General features: G+C 31.9%; 1 protein-coding gene across 1 annotated transcript in view; it reads right to left on the reverse strand.

Moving 5' to 3' along the window:
* Positions 1–3512: 3512 nt before the first annotated feature.
* Positions 3513–20006, reverse strand: part of LOC105209043 (netrin-B) — a 208098-nt gene continuing 191604 nt past the window's right edge. The window contains exons 2-7 of the mRNA XM_011179196.3: positions 19280–19468; positions 15075–15224; positions 14896–14985; positions 14309–14374; positions 13896–14127; positions 3513–12769 (exon numbers count right to left, since the gene is read on the reverse strand). Of these exons, the coding sequence (XP_011177498.1) occupies positions 12628–12769; positions 13896–14127; positions 14309–14374; positions 14896–14985; positions 15075–15224; positions 19280–19468 (869 nt within the window). The 3' untranslated portion in view covers positions 3513–12627. The remainder of the gene's footprint in view (positions 12770–13895; positions 14128–14308; positions 14375–14895; positions 14986–15074; positions 15225–19279; positions 19469–20006) is intronic.

Genomic DNA, 20006 nt, shown 5'->3' on the forward strand with positions numbered 1-20006 from the left:
GTCGTTTTTAATACATTTGCATTTTCTTCATACATTTCATGCGCTTTGGCCCTAAACTTACGTGTTGCATGCCACATTATTATCGTTTATACATACATATCTAGTATATGACATCTAATCCATATTTCAGGTTCTTCTTCTTCTTCGTTAAGTATTACTTTTGGAATAAATACTCACTTTCTATAATCACTTCTTTTTAATATTTTTAAAGTAATTTATAGGTAAATACTCGAATATAATAATAATTAGTTTTTCTTTTATCAATTTTATTCTACTAATTATAAGCCTTTACAAAAGTAAGGTTAAGGTTAGGTTGGGGTATACATTTGTTGCACATATGGATTAAATACAAATACAATACAGTACATTACAGTTAATTTAATTTTTAATTGAGTTATAATGTTTTTTTATTTTTATATTTTTAGTATTTATTTATTTTTTTTTATTAATAGTTTATATTTATTTTTTATTTTAATTAATTTTAATGTATATAGGGTATAATAATATGTTTTTTCATTAAGTACAATACGCTTAATTAATTATAATTAAATAAGTGCTTATACAAATTTTAATATATTTATTATATTTTTTATAATATTTACAAAAGAAATTTTTGAAAAAAGTGGTTTAAAAGTTGACTTTTGAATTTTTTTTTTAATTTTTTCAATTTTTAAATAATTTAAGTTTTAATATTTGGGTATTATTTATTCTCTATAATGTTTCAAACGGATTTTGCCAGAATTTTAATATTTATGTATCATTGAAAATATATATTTTTTTTCAATTTTCAAACCACAGTGAATTGTGCAGGTGACAAAGAAAGTATTAAAATTTTTGAAAAATTTGGCAATTATTTCGATAATATATGTATAATACAATATAACTTATATTTACTAGAAATAAAGGTCAAAAATCACTTAAATCCAATTGCTTGTAATAAATTTTAATTTTTTCTCGTTAAAATGGATATGTTTTTGTGTATTAGTTATTTATTTTAATACTATATGTTATAATTTTATTTTTTTTTATTTTTATTTTTTTTTTATGCGCCAAATGTGGTTCAGAGTGCCAAAAAAATTATCTCTTGGGAAAAAATATTTACAGGTTTATAAATTCATTAAAAAAAAGCGCAAAATAATAAAAAAATATTTTTGTTTTAACCGAAAATTATGTCAGAATAATTTTTTGTATTAAATAATTTATATATGTGGCATTTTTTAATTTTTTAAATTTAATTTTTTTCATAATTTATTTTATTCGATTTTTTAATTTTTCCACATAATTCTCTTTTACATTATATTATATTACTTTAATTTATTTTAAACAAATTTTTAGTATAATTTAATTTTTTTTTAATTTTTATTTTTTTTATATTTTTTATTTTAATATTTTTTACTTAAGTATTTCATTTCCATGTTCTGTAGCGTGTAGGTGTTGTTAAGTGTATAATATATTTATATTTTTTTTGCTAAATATTCAACTTATTTATTAAATCTATGTGCATATGTGTATGTCTATGTCTAATTCATCACTTAAAAATAAATTTATTACAAGTTAGTTACAAAATGGCAAAACAGATTTACAATGCAAATACTAAGTTTAATTTAAATATTAATTAAATTAATAAATATCACTTATAAACAGCAGTTGCACGAGTTGCTATTCAGGAAATTTTCCAAAAAAAATATTACGAAGATTTGTAGAAAATAAAATAATTTTGAAGTGTTTTAAATAATATTTTTAAAAATATGCATTGACAATAGAATTATTTTTTTATTTAAATAAATTATACACAAAGAAATAATAATATATTTTTAATAATTTTTTTTTAATTGATTAATTTTTGCAAAAAAAAATTTAATTGTATTTTTTTTTAATTTGAATAATTTTGAAAAACAATTTTTTTTAGTAATTTTTTTAATTTGAATAATTTTGAAAAAAAAACATTTTTTTAATATATTTAATTTGAATAATTTTTGAAAAAAAAAATTTAAAAAAGTTTTATAAATTAAATTAATTTAATTTTTTTATTTAAATAAATTATACCCAAAAAAATAATAATATATTTTTTAATAATTTTTTTTAAATTGATTAATTTTTGAAAGAATTTTTTTTTTTTTTAATTTGAATAATTTTGAAAAACCCTTTTTTTAGTATTTTTTTTTTAATTAGAATAATTTTTCAAAAAAAAATTTAAAAAAGTTTTATAATATAAATTAATTTAATTTTTGTAATGTATAAGGATATGATTACATTTTTTTTAAATTTTTTGTCTAAAAAAATTAATATTTTTAAAGCACTTCAAAATTATTTTAATTTTACACAAATTCAGTTTTTACTTTTTCTGATAAAATAAATTTAAATTCTTCAAAATTCCAAAATTTTGCTCGACAGTGCTGCTTCTACTGTGCAACTTTGATTTCAACTTCTCTACTCCACTCTCTTAATTTCACTCTTGCTGCTTTCCATCATATATTTCTCTTCTCTACTTCCACTCTTTTCATTTCTTCCTCTTCTTCTTCTTCCTTCGTCAACAATTCGTTAAATTTATTTCAATTAAAATATATATATTAATTACATAACTACTAAATAACATATTCGAGTTACTGTTGTTTTAACGGAAACGGAAGTCAGTTATGGATTTGTGTTTCGTTTTTTGTTTTTCACTTATTTTCTTTGTATGTGTTGTGGTATGCGTCTCTACACATTTTTGTCTACTCGCTCTCTCGATATTTCAACGCTAGTTCGTCTGCTGCTTTATATTTGTTGTTAGTTTTATTTTATTATTTTTTTTTAAATATTTTTTCTATAATTTAAATAAATTATTTGTTAATTTATAAACTCAATTTTGAACGGTTTTACACACACACACATATACATAAATACAATGCAAATAACTAATTTGCAATTGACCACTAATTAGAAAACGCAGCAAATTAACGCAAAACTTTTAATTCCACACGCAGCGCACTCAATAAAAAATCGCAATAAAAACTAAATTGAATGTGGAAAATTAATGTGAAATTGAATAAACACATCGAAATTAGTGCAAATGAGTTCGGCTACTAAAAAAATAAAATTAGTGAAATTTTAAGCAAATGCATAATTATTTTTCGCATAAAAAAATACAATAAAATTTAATTTCATACACCACAAATTAAACAACGTTTTTTTTTTTCATTTATATAACATTAGCGCAAACTAATTTTTCCAGTCATTTCATTTCAATTGTTTTTTTCCTTTTTTTTCCATAAAAAATATGCATTTTGCCATCAAAGTTGCAAAGCTCTGGATTAATTTTTTTGCTGCTAAGTGTTTGATTCACGTTGATAAAAAGTGTTTAGCGCAAAAAATTGCTGTCCATTACGTAAAGTCATTAGATATTAGTGTTGCGTAATGTGGTTTAAAATTTATGCTGCTAAAAAATTGAACTGGCATTATTTTTTTTTGTTGAAATTTAAAGAGAATTGAGGGAGAGGCATTTTAAAGTCGAATAGTTGGATAGATTCGTAGATACTGAGTGAATTGCGCATTTACATGCCGAAGAAACGTTTAGGAAATCTCATTTTTATTAAAATTCTAACCACGAATAGCTTTCCATCACAAAAATTTGTACAAAAAGTGTCTTTCTAATGGAAAATAGTCATTCGATATTTCATCGAAAACCTCATGTACAATAGATATCCTCTGACAACACTTCTATTCTTAGTGTAGAACTTTGCCGAACTTAAAACAGTGAGTGATCCCCAGCATGCAGTTAATTTACGATCAAGAATATCTCATGAACAGTTTCTGATAACTTCAAAGAGAGTGATACTACATGAGTCATATCGTCATGACGCTCGGAATTGTGACTTCAGTGTAACCAATTTGTGACCCACTTTTAGCTAAGGTGCAATCTGGTCAAAAATTATTGCCGACAGACTCTCCACAGCGTTTGATATCAAAAAGTGATATTACGGGACACAAAAATCTCCAGTTGAGACCATTCTTTGGACCTCTGGTAAGCTCAAAACAAATATTAGTTTTTAAATTATCACTAAATTGTTGAAAAAATAATAGAGAACCCAGCTAAAAGATATCATTTCAATTCATTATGCACCCTGTATGCTGATTTTTCCAATAATTTAAGGCCTACTAAATAGTTTCAGTTGCAATACATTAGTCTTTATACATTTCGCCAGAGGTCACTAGGTACATTTTTTTCCACTTTTTGTTAAAAATAGAAAATAATTATGTGGAAATTTTTATCGATTTCAATGAATACATATTGAACTGAAATTAATGAAAGAGATTCTAACTCCACAGTTTTTCTCAAACGAAATATTTCGAAATGTTTTTGTTGTTGTTTTCCAAAATTTCGCACTTTCATTTCGTTCTCCTTTCCCTTCTATACAATATTTTCGAAATTTTACCAAGCTATATTTCTGAAACCCTAAAGGTATGCTACACGATAAGGGGAATTTATGTGAATGTGTGAGGAATAGGTCTTTTTATTTACTCTAGCAATGTTATGTGTCTCTGTTAGAAGTAAGATTGCACTTTGGGTTATTTTTTTTAATTCTGTAGGCCTCATCTTGCCTTTACCGATTTTTGGAAACAATCGATCTATCAAATAGAAAACTCCATGAACGATTAATTATTGAAAAGGGTCATAGTAAATGTCACAAATGTTTACACATTTCTTAAAAAAAGAAATACAAATCATTCAATCGCACAACAGGAAGTTACTTGCAAATTGAATTGAAATAAATCTCGACTTCGTGACACTGGCAAATGGCAAATATTCACACATTTGATCTACCAACTGTGTGGCATTGTCTGCTGTCAGTTAAAGTTATTAATTTCATTTGCGCAGCCCCACCTGTCACATCAGCAGCTGTCAGCCATGCATACAAATATACATATCATATATAAAAAATATATGTAACTATATATGAGAACTCTTGAAAAAACGTGTGCAAATGGCATATACCGACGAGCAGCCACATTAACCACAAATACTCGCAGAACAAAAGCAACAACAACAAACTACATAGAATACAGGCAACTATAATAAATCGAATAAAAATCGTACCGAAGTGCAGACATGCCGCTGATGAGTAACACGGATTTTCATGTTACAATGGATTTTTTTTGCTTGTTGTGTAAGTTTTTTTTGTTGCTTTTCATGGCACTTATTAATAAATGTATACACAACAAATTTGTAACAACTGTGCGTTTATGTGCGTGAGTGCTCTATTTGTTGCAGAACTTTATGTGGCACAACTAACACAGGCACACATACATAAATATACAAGCAAAATGTAACTGTATGTATGCATTTGCCACAATGGCATATGCCGCTGACAGGTTGGAATTGCGCTTACACGAAATGTTGCAATTCCAGCATGTGCCAACAACAACAATCTATGTAAGTGTGTGCGTCGGCAGGATATAACAGTAGCAAAATTAACTTAATGCATTTTTAATTTTATTCATTTGCAATTTTTTTCACATTTTTTTTATTTTTTTATTTTTTTATTTTTCATATTTGTTTTCGTTATTGTTTTATATAAATACCCGCGTTTAACTGTTTTAAATGGCAACTAAATGCTGTAATTATATTCAGTAAATTGCTGAATTTTCTTTAAATTTGGCTGGTGCTTGTGTTGATTTATGTTTTTCCGCATAAATAAATGTTTTGGTTTGTAAGTCTGTATATATTAAAAATAATTATTCCGTTTATTTGTCAGTTTGCTGTCAAAAAATGCAAATTTCAATAATAATTGAAGTAGAATAATTGCTTTTAATAATTTTACATATTTAGATACAATAGTTTAGTTATCTGCAGACTATAGACTAGACCCAGCAGTGAAATCAACTAGTACGAACTGAAAGCCTGATGAAACCAGTCATCCAAATGTCATTCAGAAGATATTTTTTAAATGTCTAATTAAATTTGCAATTACCAGATTTAGATAAGAATTACTATAGTTTCTTAATTTTTCAAAAAAAAAATTTTAACCAAAATGACTTGGTTCAATGAAGTAACTCAATAGCATATGATTCCATAATTGGTATAAATATGGATCTACTCTATATAGTTGATTTTTGGAATGAAGTTTCCAATTGTAAACTGTTGGGCTGTTTTAGAAACAATTTTATTTTCGATGTTGTCCTTAACCTCATTGCTTTTATTAGAAAGTAATAATTTAACGACATAAGATTACTTTCAGTCAATTCTCGTAGCTAACTCTCTGGTATAATTTGGTATACATCCAAAATTTCTCATTCGCATTTGATTCCAATCAAAAAATTCCAATTTTAAGTTAAACATAGTAAGAAACAATTTCCTTAGATTAAATATTCCAGGCGATTTTTCACTTCAACTTTTTCTTTAGAACCTCCCATTCCATTCTCAAAAACTTTGATTGATAACACAGCCTCACAAAAAAATGTCTTGCCATGACCTGGGGGTCTTATTATGTGTGACCTATGTATGTGTTTGGGGTCGCTGAATCCGAATACGAGGTCCGTTTAACCCCATCACATCAGGGTTTTAAGATAACCCCAGAAAAACAATATGTCAAACAGTGTTTTTAAAACTCCATGGGAATCGCTAGGAAATCGGGGGTTTTCGGGGTCGCTGTTGACGAATCCGGTGTCGGTTTTTCAAAATTCAAAATGGCGAATCCAATATGGCGAACGCTATTTTGAAAAATTCATCGGAATCGCTTGAAACTCGTTACTCGGGGTTGTCGGGGTCGCTGATTACGAATTTGATGTTACTTTTGAAGAACTCAAAACGAAGTGCTCCTCATGGGTATCAGTATACCAAGTATATATATTTTTTTAACTTTAAAAATTAGATTAGAATAGAAAAGCCAACATTTACGTGGATATTCAAAAATTTGAAATATATAGTATTCCAGCAACATTGAAATCAAATTCCTGTTCTTGACCAACACTGCCTTAAAAAATTAAGAATTAAATATTAGGATTTAGCTTCAGATTAAGATTTTCCAGAAAGCTGCCTCAAAAAGGGAACTAAAAGTTTTAATATGCATACTGCAGCTTGCTTTGAAAAAATTTTGTCTGGAAATATTTATACCTTTTTTACTGGTATGAGTGATTATATTTGGTTAAAGGAGTTAGTCCAGAAAGGCGTAGTTATTGTGGAAAAATTATGGAAATTTGTAAAAACGAAATATCAGTGTCAGTGTCTAACATATGAAGTTTTTAAAATTCGTGTTGAGTAAATTGTATGGAGGTTTTCATATCTCTCCAATAATCACAAGATGAGTTCCAGATGGCAAGTCTACTAATCAAAGCCAGTTATACAACTCATTAAACAACATATAATAAAATATTATTTATTATATATAGACCTTTTAATTATTGTATATTCATATGTAGTATATCTCTGACTGCTCATTTATGCATACCTCTCAAACTGACATACCCACTGAGCCGAGATTGAATTGCACATCGGTTTGAAATATGTCAAAATCGGCATTCACGTCTGCTCTATTCGATTCAAATATCAAATTCAAGTGACTTTGAGTTATGCAACATGCAGTTAACTTACATATGTGGCAAAATGTTAATATTTGGTTTTTCATTTACCACTTCGTATCTAATTAACACACTTAACATATGAAAATGGCGCATATCTCGGAAACAACTTTACATAACTTTGACATATTGTTGACGTTACCAGATGTGAGTATTCGATAAGCTCCCATTGCAATCGGTGTCTCATTACTATCGCATATAACAATTCACCACTTGACAATATATTATAACTGGAATTGTTTGTAATGCCTTTGTTGCAGCACAAAGCGCTACAGTTGCCACAAATGTCAAAGAGATTGTCAAATCGACTCAAATGTACCATAAATTATGTTAATTGTCGCATATCGAATTCGTTCGCATTGTATAACGGCACATACCACGAATTGAATGACTGACTATTCGTAGGTGATTGGCTGGGAGTGTAATATTTGAAAGGGATACATATGTTGAGGTGACATACTCTAGGGAAATAGTGTTGCCACCCAAAAATTATTTTTGGCAAATTTTAAAATTTATTTTTTCATTTAATCATGGGTATCGTATTTTATCCTTAAGGTTGTTTTTGGAAAAATTTATTGTGAACAATTTTTTCTCTCTTTCATAATTTTTGAGGTGCTGCCTAATTTCATTGTAGGACCCGTTTTCAGTTTCTATGTTAATCATAAAACTATAAAAATAGTATTTTGTTCGAAAAATAGTATTTTTTATGCTTTATGACCTACTAAAGTTGCTTAGCGAGTGCCGAAACGAACAGACAACTGGCATAAATGAAGTTAACTGGCAGCACTCAACATATATGAGTGCGAATAGTTCTTGATATCATCTGAATTACTTTAAAAATATTATAGACTCAAGACATCAGTTTCTGGTATTTTCGGAAATAACTGTTCAACCCGAACCTCAAATGTTTACTAATTTTTGACATGTAAATCTCCAACTCAGGTTAAAAAAAAATATAAATAATATTCCCGAATTACTTTATTCTAATTTATTTGGCATTACAACATCACTTAGAACATTTTCAAAAGTCTGGCAACTCTAACCACACACCCTACGCAACAATTAATCGATTGTAAACACGAAAAATCTCGGCAACAAATCACTTTCATTGTTTGCAACAGTATTTCTTTTAAAATGCATTTATAAGAATGACAACAACAACAACAAAAAGTCAAAAATATACAAACAACAACAGTTTGAAGCCAAAATATGTTAAACAGTTGATAAATTAAGATGAAAATAAACGCTTTCGGTGGTCGCGCATGCAACACATTTCGAACAGCAACAACAACAAAGTGACATAGTAAATTCGAAAAATCTAAGCGACTTTTGTTGTTACAACAAAGCAGAGCAAAACCAGTCGAAGCCATACCAGACGAGTCGACTATCCAGAGTGTGGCCGCCGCAGCATACCAGAAGCGGGTGCTCCGATTTTTCAGCTATCTAAAATCAGTAAACGCTTGTTGAATGCGTGAATGCTGCCGCGCTGCACTCGATTTCTCAAATTTCGGCATAAATTCGATTGCATTTCAAGTCCAAGCCGCACAACTCATATCACAACGTTTTTATACCGGCCTCTACTCCATTTATTATGCATATTTCTATATATATCTATATGTCCGTATGTGCGTATACATCCCGCATATCGCCGTATAACTGTCAGTTGTGTGACCATGACCGTGAGGCTGTAAATCATGTTGGTCGCCTATTTGAACGCCCACTTTGGCCATTCACACAGTATTGGTGCTACGCTTTTGCTGACAGTTAACATTAAACTATTGTTGTTGCTTTTTGTTGTTGTTATTATTATGCTTGTTATTTGACTTTTGGGCTGTCGTTATTTGTTATAAATGTATTTCTGTGATTTTGGTGTTTGAATATATTTGTAGTGTGTTCAATTGTTATAGATTGTTTGGGTAATTTGTCTTGTTTCCTTTCATTTTGATTCCATTTTTCATGTTTGAATGTCAGCTGTTGATTTATAAAATCGAAAATCGTTTTTAGATCGATTTAATTTTTAAAGTGAAATGACTGTTCGTATTTTATGATATACATTTTTAAACAGATCAGAGTTTTGAAGTCGAGAATTACTATCTAAATACAATATTAAAGGCAAAGTAGGATTTGTCCTCGAAATCGATGAAATATTGGATAGTTCAAAAACTGTTGAGGAATCAAATATTTAGGTCTGTAGGTATTAGTGGAGATCGCCCAAGGTAAAGGGTGATTTTTTAAGAGCTTGATAACTTTTTTTAAAAAAAAAACGCATAAAATTTGCAAAATCTCATCGGTTCTTTATTTGAAACGTTAGATTGGTTCATGACATTTACTTTTTGAAGATAATTTCATTTAAATGTTGACCGCGGCTGCGTCTTAGGTGGTCCATTCGGAAAGTCCAATTTTGGGCAACTTTTTCGAGCATTTCGGCCGGAATAGCCCGAATTTCTTCGGAAATGTTGTCTTCCAAAGCTGGAATAGTTGCTGGCTTATTTCTGTAGACTTTAGACTTGACGTAGCCCCACAAAAAATAGTCTAAAGGCGTTAAATCGCATGATCTTGGTGGCCAACTTACGGGTCCATTTCTTGAGATGAATTGTTCTCCGAAGTTTTCCCTCAAAATGGCCATAGAATCGCGAGCTGTGTGGCATGTAGCGCCATCTTGTTGAAACCACATGTCAACCAAGTTCAGTTCTTCCATTTTTGGCAACAAAAAGTTTGTTAGCATCGAACGATAGCGATCGCCATTCACCGTAACGTTGCGTCCAACAGCATCTTTGAAAAAATACGGTCCAATGATTCCACCAGCGTACAAACCACACCAAACAGTGCATTTTTCGGGATGCATGGGCAGTTCTTGAACGGCTTCTGGTTGCTCTTCACCCCAAATGCGGCAATTTTGCTTATTTACGTAGCCATTCAACCAGAAATGAGCCTCATCGCTGAACAAAATTTGTCGATAAAAAACATTTCGAACCGAACACTGATTTTGGTAATAAAATTCAATGATTTGCAAGCGTTGCTCGTTAGTAAGTCTATTCATGATGAAATGTCAAAGCATACTGAGCATCTTTCTCTTTGACACCATGTCTGAAATCCCACGTGATCTGTCAAATACTAATGCATGAAAATCCTAACCTCAAAAAAATCACCCGTTATTAAAAATCCGAAATGAAGCTAAAGTTTGACAGTTCAAATTGTGAGAGATTTTTGAAAAATATTCAAGATGATCTAATAATCACATTGAAGTAGGCTATTCAGTGTCGAGATCCATTTCATATTTTTACAGATTCTGAAAATATTTTTTAAATTTATTATTGGATACATTTTCAATATAATTAGGAATTATTTTTCAATTCGTTTTATTTCATTCTAAAAATATATCATTGGGACTTCGTTTTGAGTTTATGTTAAACGATACGAAATGGATTTAGAAATCCATATACACTGAAGCCACGTCAAATGGTAATTATTGAATTAAATTCTCATATTACGGCAATTGAATATTTACATTTTCCAAAGCGATTTTCGAAAGCGATTTGATCGAAAAGATATTCCCTATGAAATAATGAGTTGATGGTGTAATTTGTTGTTATTAGACCTATTTGGAAATATTGTGAACGAAATCGCTGAAATATTAATATTATAAGAGGACCATAAAACCAAGAGAGAAATCAATTAATTATCAGAGAGGAGTTTTTTTTGGTAAATTTAAAAAAAAACTGTTTAATTTTTTCTGAGAAATGTTGCCAAAGATCTGTTTATGGTCCACATTGAGTTATTGAGAGACATTTGCAGCTAGAAATTAGAGACTTGTTGTTCGGGAATGTTAGTTCGCTATCGTAGTGACGTTCATTAAAAAAAAAAACGATTATTCATAAAGAATGGATTTGTGTTCATAGTTTTTTTTTAAGAACTATTTAAAATATTCTAAAATCATCAATAATTTTTGACAAGTCTGACGTGTAAAGCATGTACTGTTAATGAAAATTAATAACTGCGACTATTGCTGCCAACACTTTTCAAAACATCCACCACTTCCACACTGCTAATGACCTTAAATAACGAATGACTTTAATTATAAATACAGCATATTATAAAAAAGTTAATTCGGAATACTGAAACACTGAGCTGATTTGATTAGCCACACTTTTACACCTTGTTATCCATGCAATTAAATATTTAAATCGCTTAAACAGCAGCTACTTTGTCAACGCTGACACGGTGCTCATGTGAAACGCGCAAAATTAACGCGCGAAATGAATATTTATAAAAAATAAGTAAAATAGCGAACGAGTGGCAACTAACGATTGCATAATACGCTTTTAAATTAACTGCCACAATCACAAAGATTATTTGCTTAATTAAGCGAACTCATTAAATGCGAGCCAGCGAGCGAGTGGCTGGCTGGACTGGTGAGCGCTGTGACAAATAAACAAATCAATCACAATTAAGTGATTGAGAAAAAAATAAATAATAATAAATCAGCAATTTCAATACAATATAAAATAAAAATTAAAAATGAAATCAAATAGTTCGCGAAAATTAAATGAATGCAGTGCGAACAAACATGATTTTCCACTCGCATGTATGTATGTGTGTGCATGTGCGCTCTCATGCTGTTTAATCACGTTTATAAATCATTACAGTCATATTTATTAAATCGATTTTTTACGCTACGCTTTAATGAAATCAATTCACCGCTCACATTTCATTTTCGCCAATACTTTTTATACTCCATTCATTTATGTATGTATGTGTGTGTGTGAGTGTTTTTCATCTCATTTTCTGCATAAATATGACTTTGTTTTTGTTTTTTGATATAATTTTGTTATAGTTGTTGTTTCTTTTGGTTTTTACGTTATTATATGTATTTTCTGTATGTATGTGTATCTTACGTTCTTTGTTACTTCTTATTTGTTGTTAGTTGTTATTTTGTTTGTTTGTTGTTTATAGCATAATACCGAAGAATGTCAAAAATTTGAGTAAACTGTACAATTTATACAAGAAACGATATCGATCCATATGCACGAAATTGAAATCCGTTCTGACATATTCCGTTTCCGGTTCGATTCAACTACATTTACGCGCTCGCCGCTGGAAACGTTTCATGCGCAACGACCATTCATCCTTCCATTCGAGCACCACCGAACTGGGTCCGATCGCCAAGTAGCCGGGTGCAGCCTCCGCATCACGTCCAAGTATTAGATATGATCTGGTTGGTGGATGTGTTGCGAGAAAGAAGAAAGGATTAGAAATTGTTTAAAGTATAATGAATATCTAAAAAAAGATCAGAACAATATTTAGGTGTAATCTAAGCCCCGTTATAAAGAAAGAATATCGCAGTTAAGTCTGAAGACGTTCTGCGACATCTTGCGTATCACCTAAACAACCTGTCTCTCAAGAAAGATTTTAATCAGCGAAGATTATGGATCATTTTAGTTCAAGACGTTAATCTGGGATCTTTATAAAGGGAAGTTGTGACCTAGACCATACGAAGTCTTCCCGAACTGAATCGCGAATATGAGGTACACTATCTTTCGTTCTAAATCATTTTGAGCACTGGGATCCGTTGTCATTTGCAATTAATTATGCTGAACAACTCTCTTCTTCCATAACTAAACTAATTGGGAATTTGGACAGATTTCAAGATTATGAATGGAGAATTACTTCAACTAAATGGACTGTTTAAGAAAAGAAGCAATCTCCCGGGGAATTTGAAAAAAGTACCGTCGATATCTTATACATGTTAGAGTGGCTATTGGAGAGTTTGAGAGGAACTCCCCGCCTAGTTTAATGAAACTAAAGATTAAATGAAGTGGCACTCTATCCAGCATGAGATTTCTAAATTACCACAACAAAACCACTAAAACTTTTATATTTTGACGGAGGCCTAAAAAATTTGGAAATTTTTTGAGGTTAGGAAGTCTCGTCTACTGAAACTCTTTAAGAGAATATTTGTGATAAAGGGGAATTCTTGCTTGGGAGTAACGAAAAATGTTAAAAGACGTGTCTGTAGACGAATGAAATATTGTGATTTAAACGGACTTCGTATATTTACCCGAACTCTTAAATAGGTATTACAGGATCAAACTCAACCATATTTCGATTAAAAAGACATTGTTCGATCTAGATACTTTTATGATTAAGAGACTTAAATCAGATATTGAATCAAAAAGTCAGTATACTTAGTGCAACAGCTCAACTACAAGCCGAGGGCTTACAAGCTGAAGTCATTTCCATCATCAAAAAATCCGACCAAAATTACCAATATAGAAAACCAAAGCTATTTTTGTTAGTATACATCTATAAAGTTATTTGAAATAAAATTTCCAACTCACTTGTTCAACTTAATTTTGGGGCATTGGCATTCGAGACTCTTGCGCGGCACCAGCCACATCATATGCCCCCTACCAAGCAGTGAACTCGTTGTGCCCTGCAAAGGGTTGCGCTTGAAAATCGTCTGTATATTTATTTCGTATTTGAAAATTTCATTTTGTCGTTCAATCGAAAATTTCTCCGTATTGATGTCCTGCGAAGCGCGGTCATGCCCAATGACTTTGGCTAAAATGGCTGCAATTGGGGGAAATTCGAAAAAAAAGAAATGAAAAAGAGATAGAGAAAAAAGCAAGAGTCAGCATAAATACAATTAAAATTGTAATAGCCCGAGGGCATGAATGCATGCATGCATGAAATTCATTAGAGAATTACAAAAACAACAATAGCAAATAGCGCTTAGGTAACTCATACGTACCGTAATCCTCCATGCAGAATTTATTCAAATTGAGTTTTTTCGGGCTGGCCTTGCATTTGCCGCAATCTGTTGAATATTAAATAAAAGTTAATTAAATTTCAAACTTCAATGCACTGTGCGACAGACAGTTCGATGAACACCCGCACAATGCTTAATGTGTGTATGTGTCTGTATATATCTATGACTCTGTGTCTATGTGTGTTTGCAATGAAATTAGTTTGTCGCTTTGGGAATTTGGAAAATTTCATTAAAGTATAATGCACTCTAAGCACTAAATTTGCAATGAAAATTTGATTACAAGTGTAAATTACATTTCATTTCAAGCGTGTGCCTGCTGGTGCTCAACCTAACCTCAACACAAAAAGCGTGTGGTGTGTAGTGAAAAAAGGGTTCATTGTTGATTACAATGCAAATTTGGCAAAGTCAAACTGCAGCGCAACTCATTGGCATTATTTTGACACTATCTCTCACACCACTTTCGGTGTCATGCCCAAAATTGCTGCGGTCATCCGTTTTTCACTGCCACCACAGAAACTATTTTAATGTCATGCCAACGTAAATTAGTTATTTTCGAGTTTGAAACTTACATTTTTTCATTTCGTCATCGGCTCCTGCGGGTTCTCGGTACTCGCTGACCGCACTCTCCGCTTGTATCATATTCGCTTTGGATGGTAATTCTATTGTGGTTGGAAATAATTCATATTAATTAATTTTCATATATTATCTAAAATATTTACTATTTTTCTGTTTTCTTTTATTTACTTACTTATACAGGGTGCCACATGCGAGCGCGTTTGTTGATAACCCCGTGCACAACGATTACACGTCAGTCCGGTCACACCCTCTTTGCAGGGACACTGACCGCTCAGATGATTGCAAGTTTTGCCAGTGGAGCCAACAGGATGACAGTCGCAGCCTGAAAGAGAAAGATCGTATAATGCAGTCGATTATTATAAAGTAGGGGTAAGTCCATATTGAATTCATTATAAAGTTGAATAACTTAATTACGATTTAATATTGAATGGTATTGTGTCGAATTTAGACCGTATTCGAAAAAAGTCTAAAACCTTAAGAACATTAATACTTTACTCTCTCCAGTAAAACTAACTAAAAAGGTTCAAGGGTTCATATTTCTGGTATTAAGAGCCTCCCTTGAAATCCAGATTCGTCCAGAGAGCAGTTAGCCTTTGTTGAAACTTCCTCTCTTTTTGCTAACTTCAAGACACATAAATAAGAAAACTGATATTATCTAACTGTAGTTTCTTTCTCGTACCTTCAATTAGAGTCTTTCGCCTCTTCAAGTCATGTTTGGTTAGATCAGAGTTTTATAATAAAGAAACTGTGGTAATTTGTTTTGCAAGAGGTCTCTTTAATGGTTTTCCTCCGAGCTTGGATCTCTCAAGCTTGCTCCATAACCTGAAAATCCCACCTGTAGCCTTTTATCAATCAAACTTGTGTTTTAATTACATTGTAGTATAGTTTTTGGAATAGACGGTCTAGATCAATATTGTTGGTGAATTTCATCTGCTCTATAGCTGAATGAACCCTTTGAAAAGGTCACTATAATTTTGGTTCTATAGTCCTTTTCCTCGGAAAATAACATCAAGGTTATTTCAGATTTGTAGTAAATATAGTTTTGGTACTTAACAACTGGTATAATATCGCTATACAATAAAATGGTATGACCTGGGGATCTTACTATGTGTACCATATGTTTTTTGAGATCGCTGAATACGAACCCCATCAGATCAGGGGTTTGACATAACCCTAGAAAGCCAATATGGCAATTTTAAAATTCATCGGAATCGCTTGAAACTCGTTTCTCGAAAGTCTTCGGGGTCGTTTATTACGAATACGGTATGAGTTTTCCAAAATTCAAAATGACGAATCCAATATGGCGGACGCTTTTTTCGGAATGGCGAACTCTTCGGAATCGCTTGAAACTCATTAATCGGGGGTTCTCGGGGTTGCTTTCTATTCAATGACGATGAATATTTTTTCAAACTACTTCAAATGTTTCAATTAATTGCTTATTTTCTGTAAAAATCCTCATTTCTGACTCGTCGTTCGGGCTTTTCTTATCATTAGTTTTCTCTTTCAACAATAAACCCGCGTTCATCGTAGAATTATCTCCTCTCAGTAATATTTCGAAGAGTTTGCCACCTAACATACCCAGTCGTCACTATCGAATTTCGAAACTATTTTTTCCCCGGAATGGAGCAATTTTCTACAACTATAAGACATTTTAACAATTCGACGGAAATAAAGGTATTTTAAAGTCTCTTCTCTCGATTTAATCACTACTCTGAAGCGCAATTTCTTTGCATATCATCTCTTCTTCGTTTCTTTGCCACAAATCACTTAAGGGGCATTGCCATTAAATCATCATTTAATGCATTGAACTCAAATGAAAACTGTTTTTTGTTTTGTTTTGTTGTTTCATCTTCTTCATTGTAAAGTCGAAAAGTGCAAGTAATTTAAAATCAATTAAATTCCTATTTTGATGCTTTTATGCGTTTTTATTGCTTATTCCCGCCGCCGCAGCAAAGTTGAAAGCCAGCGATGAGCGCGTAGCGCGCTTATTGTGGGCAAACAATAATGACCAACAAACAAAAGCGAAAAACCAAAACAGACAAAATCAATGCATAAGCAATCGAGCGAAGTGGTCGCCTCCACGAGCACTCAATTTCGGTGTATAAACTCGTAATACTCATGCATGAAGGGCCGCAGATAGCAAAGTGAATAGCGGCGCTGGTTGGTGGCACGCTTAAGCACCTAAAACCGAAAGCGGCAAATGAAACTATTGAAAAAGACTTCAGAAATAGATTACATACAAATAAAATAAAATTGCTTGCAATAACAATAAAAGCCGACGTAATTGAGATAGCGACTCGTAAGTACGCTTTGCGGTGCTTTTAGAGGCGAGTTGGGCTCTTTGGGAGGGTATACTTGTTTCTGATATTATGCTAGATACTGACTGTATAGACTACTTTAGATAAACAGTATTGTGAAAATGTTATGAAACATGAGAAAAAAATGGACTGTAAATCCGGAAATATGAATGGACAAAAACTAATTCGTTCTGGAATGAAAACAGCGCCTCCAAAGAACTCAAGACATTTGAAATTCCCGGATAGATTTCGATATATAATCATGACTTGTTCATTGAAAGGCCGAAAGCTTCCAGTAGTTAGTCGAATTTTTCTTCACTTAATTTTAAGTCTTTCACATACCTTTGATATTTACTATAGCATTCAAAGAATATAAAGACCTAAGAAAGCGATAACTTGAATATCATCACTTATTCCCCTCAAATTTAAGCCAGAAACTCTTCGCAGAATCGAATCCACTCCCTTTCTAAACAATTCCACACAAAAAGTTTCGAGAAGGTGTGCTTACACATGGTACATTGTTGCTGTTGTTTGTGGGATTATTGAATAAAATTCCACTTGAAACCGTCTTAATCGCTGTCACTCCACCACTTCAACTCGACAACTCATCAACAGGGAAAAAAACTTTCAAGTAGTGTTTTTGTCGTGGTATTTGTTGCTATTTGGCATTTGTGTTGTTGGTGCTAGCATGAAAAAAAAAAACTGCTGTCTGATGGATTACTAGCTTTCAAATTGAAAAGGAAAATCCTTCATTGCTAACAACAGAAACTTTACGCCGCAAATACTTTCACACAATCTTCTCAATACCATTACAAAGAAGTTCTGCTATCAATCGAGCAGTATACATATATGGTTGTATGCATCATACGTATGTATGTGTTTAGATGGGGTTGCTACTGGTGTTTTGGAATTACTTGCCACGATAATGTTTTCATTGATGACAACGTCTAATTCCAAAGCCCTCACTGATGTGTGTGGGATTTTGGATTTGTTGTTGAGTGAGTAATCGTGACGAATCGAACAACAAACTGCTTTTCAATGTGTCGTAGTCGAATGAGAACTTAACTGTGGAGTGCGTGTGTGTTTGTTGTTAGTTGTAGTTGTAGTTTTTTTGGTGTATACATTTAAGGAATGCCATAAACTACTTGTAATTTGTTCAACACCCGCGATTATGTGCGATTTGTAGCGACATTTCGTCGTTGATTAGCCCATTGTTCGAAAATGAAATGCAGGAGAGTTCTTTGACATGTCAATAGTGGAAATTATAATTCGATGGAAACTAACTAACTGCTAAGGAAATGGGTGAAGAGAAGAAAGTTGATGTTGATGGAGTGATATGTAGTAATTTAGTAAATTTAAAGGTTAGTCGTATACACCGAAGATGTTTCTGATATACAGGGTGTGCTTTATGAACAGCGATATGTCAAATAAAAACTGGAAAGGCGAATGGTTTTAAAGCCACACTAGAAATAGGAAGTGAGGTATAGTTTTCCTGAGATTGACTCCAAAGAACGAAGGATGAAACTGCCAATTAAAGACTTGAGAGGTCTTTTTTGATATACACATAAATCATACAAATGAGTATAGGTTATTAATACTTATCTTTTAACGAGTACAGAACTCTGTGTCGTGGCACGTTCTTCTACGATTTTTTTGAATTTTGATCAAAGAAGAGCACCTTGAGAAGGTCTGGAAAAATACTTGAATTTTTATTTCGCTAAGAAGCATCTCTTTCCTGACCTTCATTCAAACTTTTGTGCAAAAAAATTCTGTTTGAATGTTAATAGGAGCAAGGGAGACCACAACATCAATTTCGATAATCTTTATCTCTCTCTCAAGAAACTCTTGTTTTCGCTATCTCACTTTCTCGCTCGTTCTCAATGAGTTTCTATGAGTTCCTGTGGCTCTTCTTCTTAGCTACGTTACATTTTTCAATATTTCTTTCTTTTTAATAATATTTCTTATGTAAGGAACAATTGAAAATGTTAGGGTAAGGTATACCAGATCTCTCTTAATAATAACAATCTTAAAAATTTATTTCTAACTCTTCTAGAAACTCGTTTCTTTCTTATTTACTTACGTTTGCATACTTTGCGATTATTCAAAGCCTTCGTTGCATCTCTGTAAAAGCCCTCGCGGCAATAGTGACAATAACGGCCGGTTGTGTCATGTTGACAGTTGTAGCAAACGCCGCCCGATATGCGGCCTGATAGCTTATACAGTTCCAAATTGAAGCGACAACGTCTAGCATGTCCATTGCATTGGCACACTGGAAATTGAAAAGGAATAAAAGAAAAGATAGTTAGATCAATGAATTAAAGTTTAGATTTCCAAGAAATGAAAAGAGTGATTTATATAATTATACAACCGGAAGTCAAAAACGAAACATCCATAGTATATATTTATACCGAAATCTTACGTCACCCACAATCCCATCGTTCCACATCCAATTATTACAAAAATTATCTATAAATATCCATCTAGCCATGCACTGGTACCGAAACAAACCGAAACTGTAACACATTCTTCAGCTATTGTACAACAACAACAAAAGTTCGGCAAGTAACAAAAGAATTGGCATTTACAACCATTAATTATGTGCGCGACCGTACGGTAGTGCCAAGCGGTGGTTATTTAATAGAATACACAACAACTACTCCATATACACATATATTTGCCACATTTCCGGCATTTATGTTTTTGCACCAAATTGCTGTAGCTCATTTCTTTGTTGTTGCCTTCTGAATTGTTTCAGTTCAGCGCAGTCATTCGTAGTTTATGGCACATTGTCGGTAATGAAAGGTGAG

This window comes from Zeugodacus cucurbitae, chromosome 5 (assembly GCF_028554725.1).
Source record: "Zeugodacus cucurbitae isolate PBARC_wt_2022May chromosome 5, idZeuCucr1.2, whole genome shotgun sequence".
NCBI lineage: Eukaryota > Metazoa > Arthropoda > Insecta > Diptera > Tephritidae > Zeugodacus > Zeugodacus cucurbitae.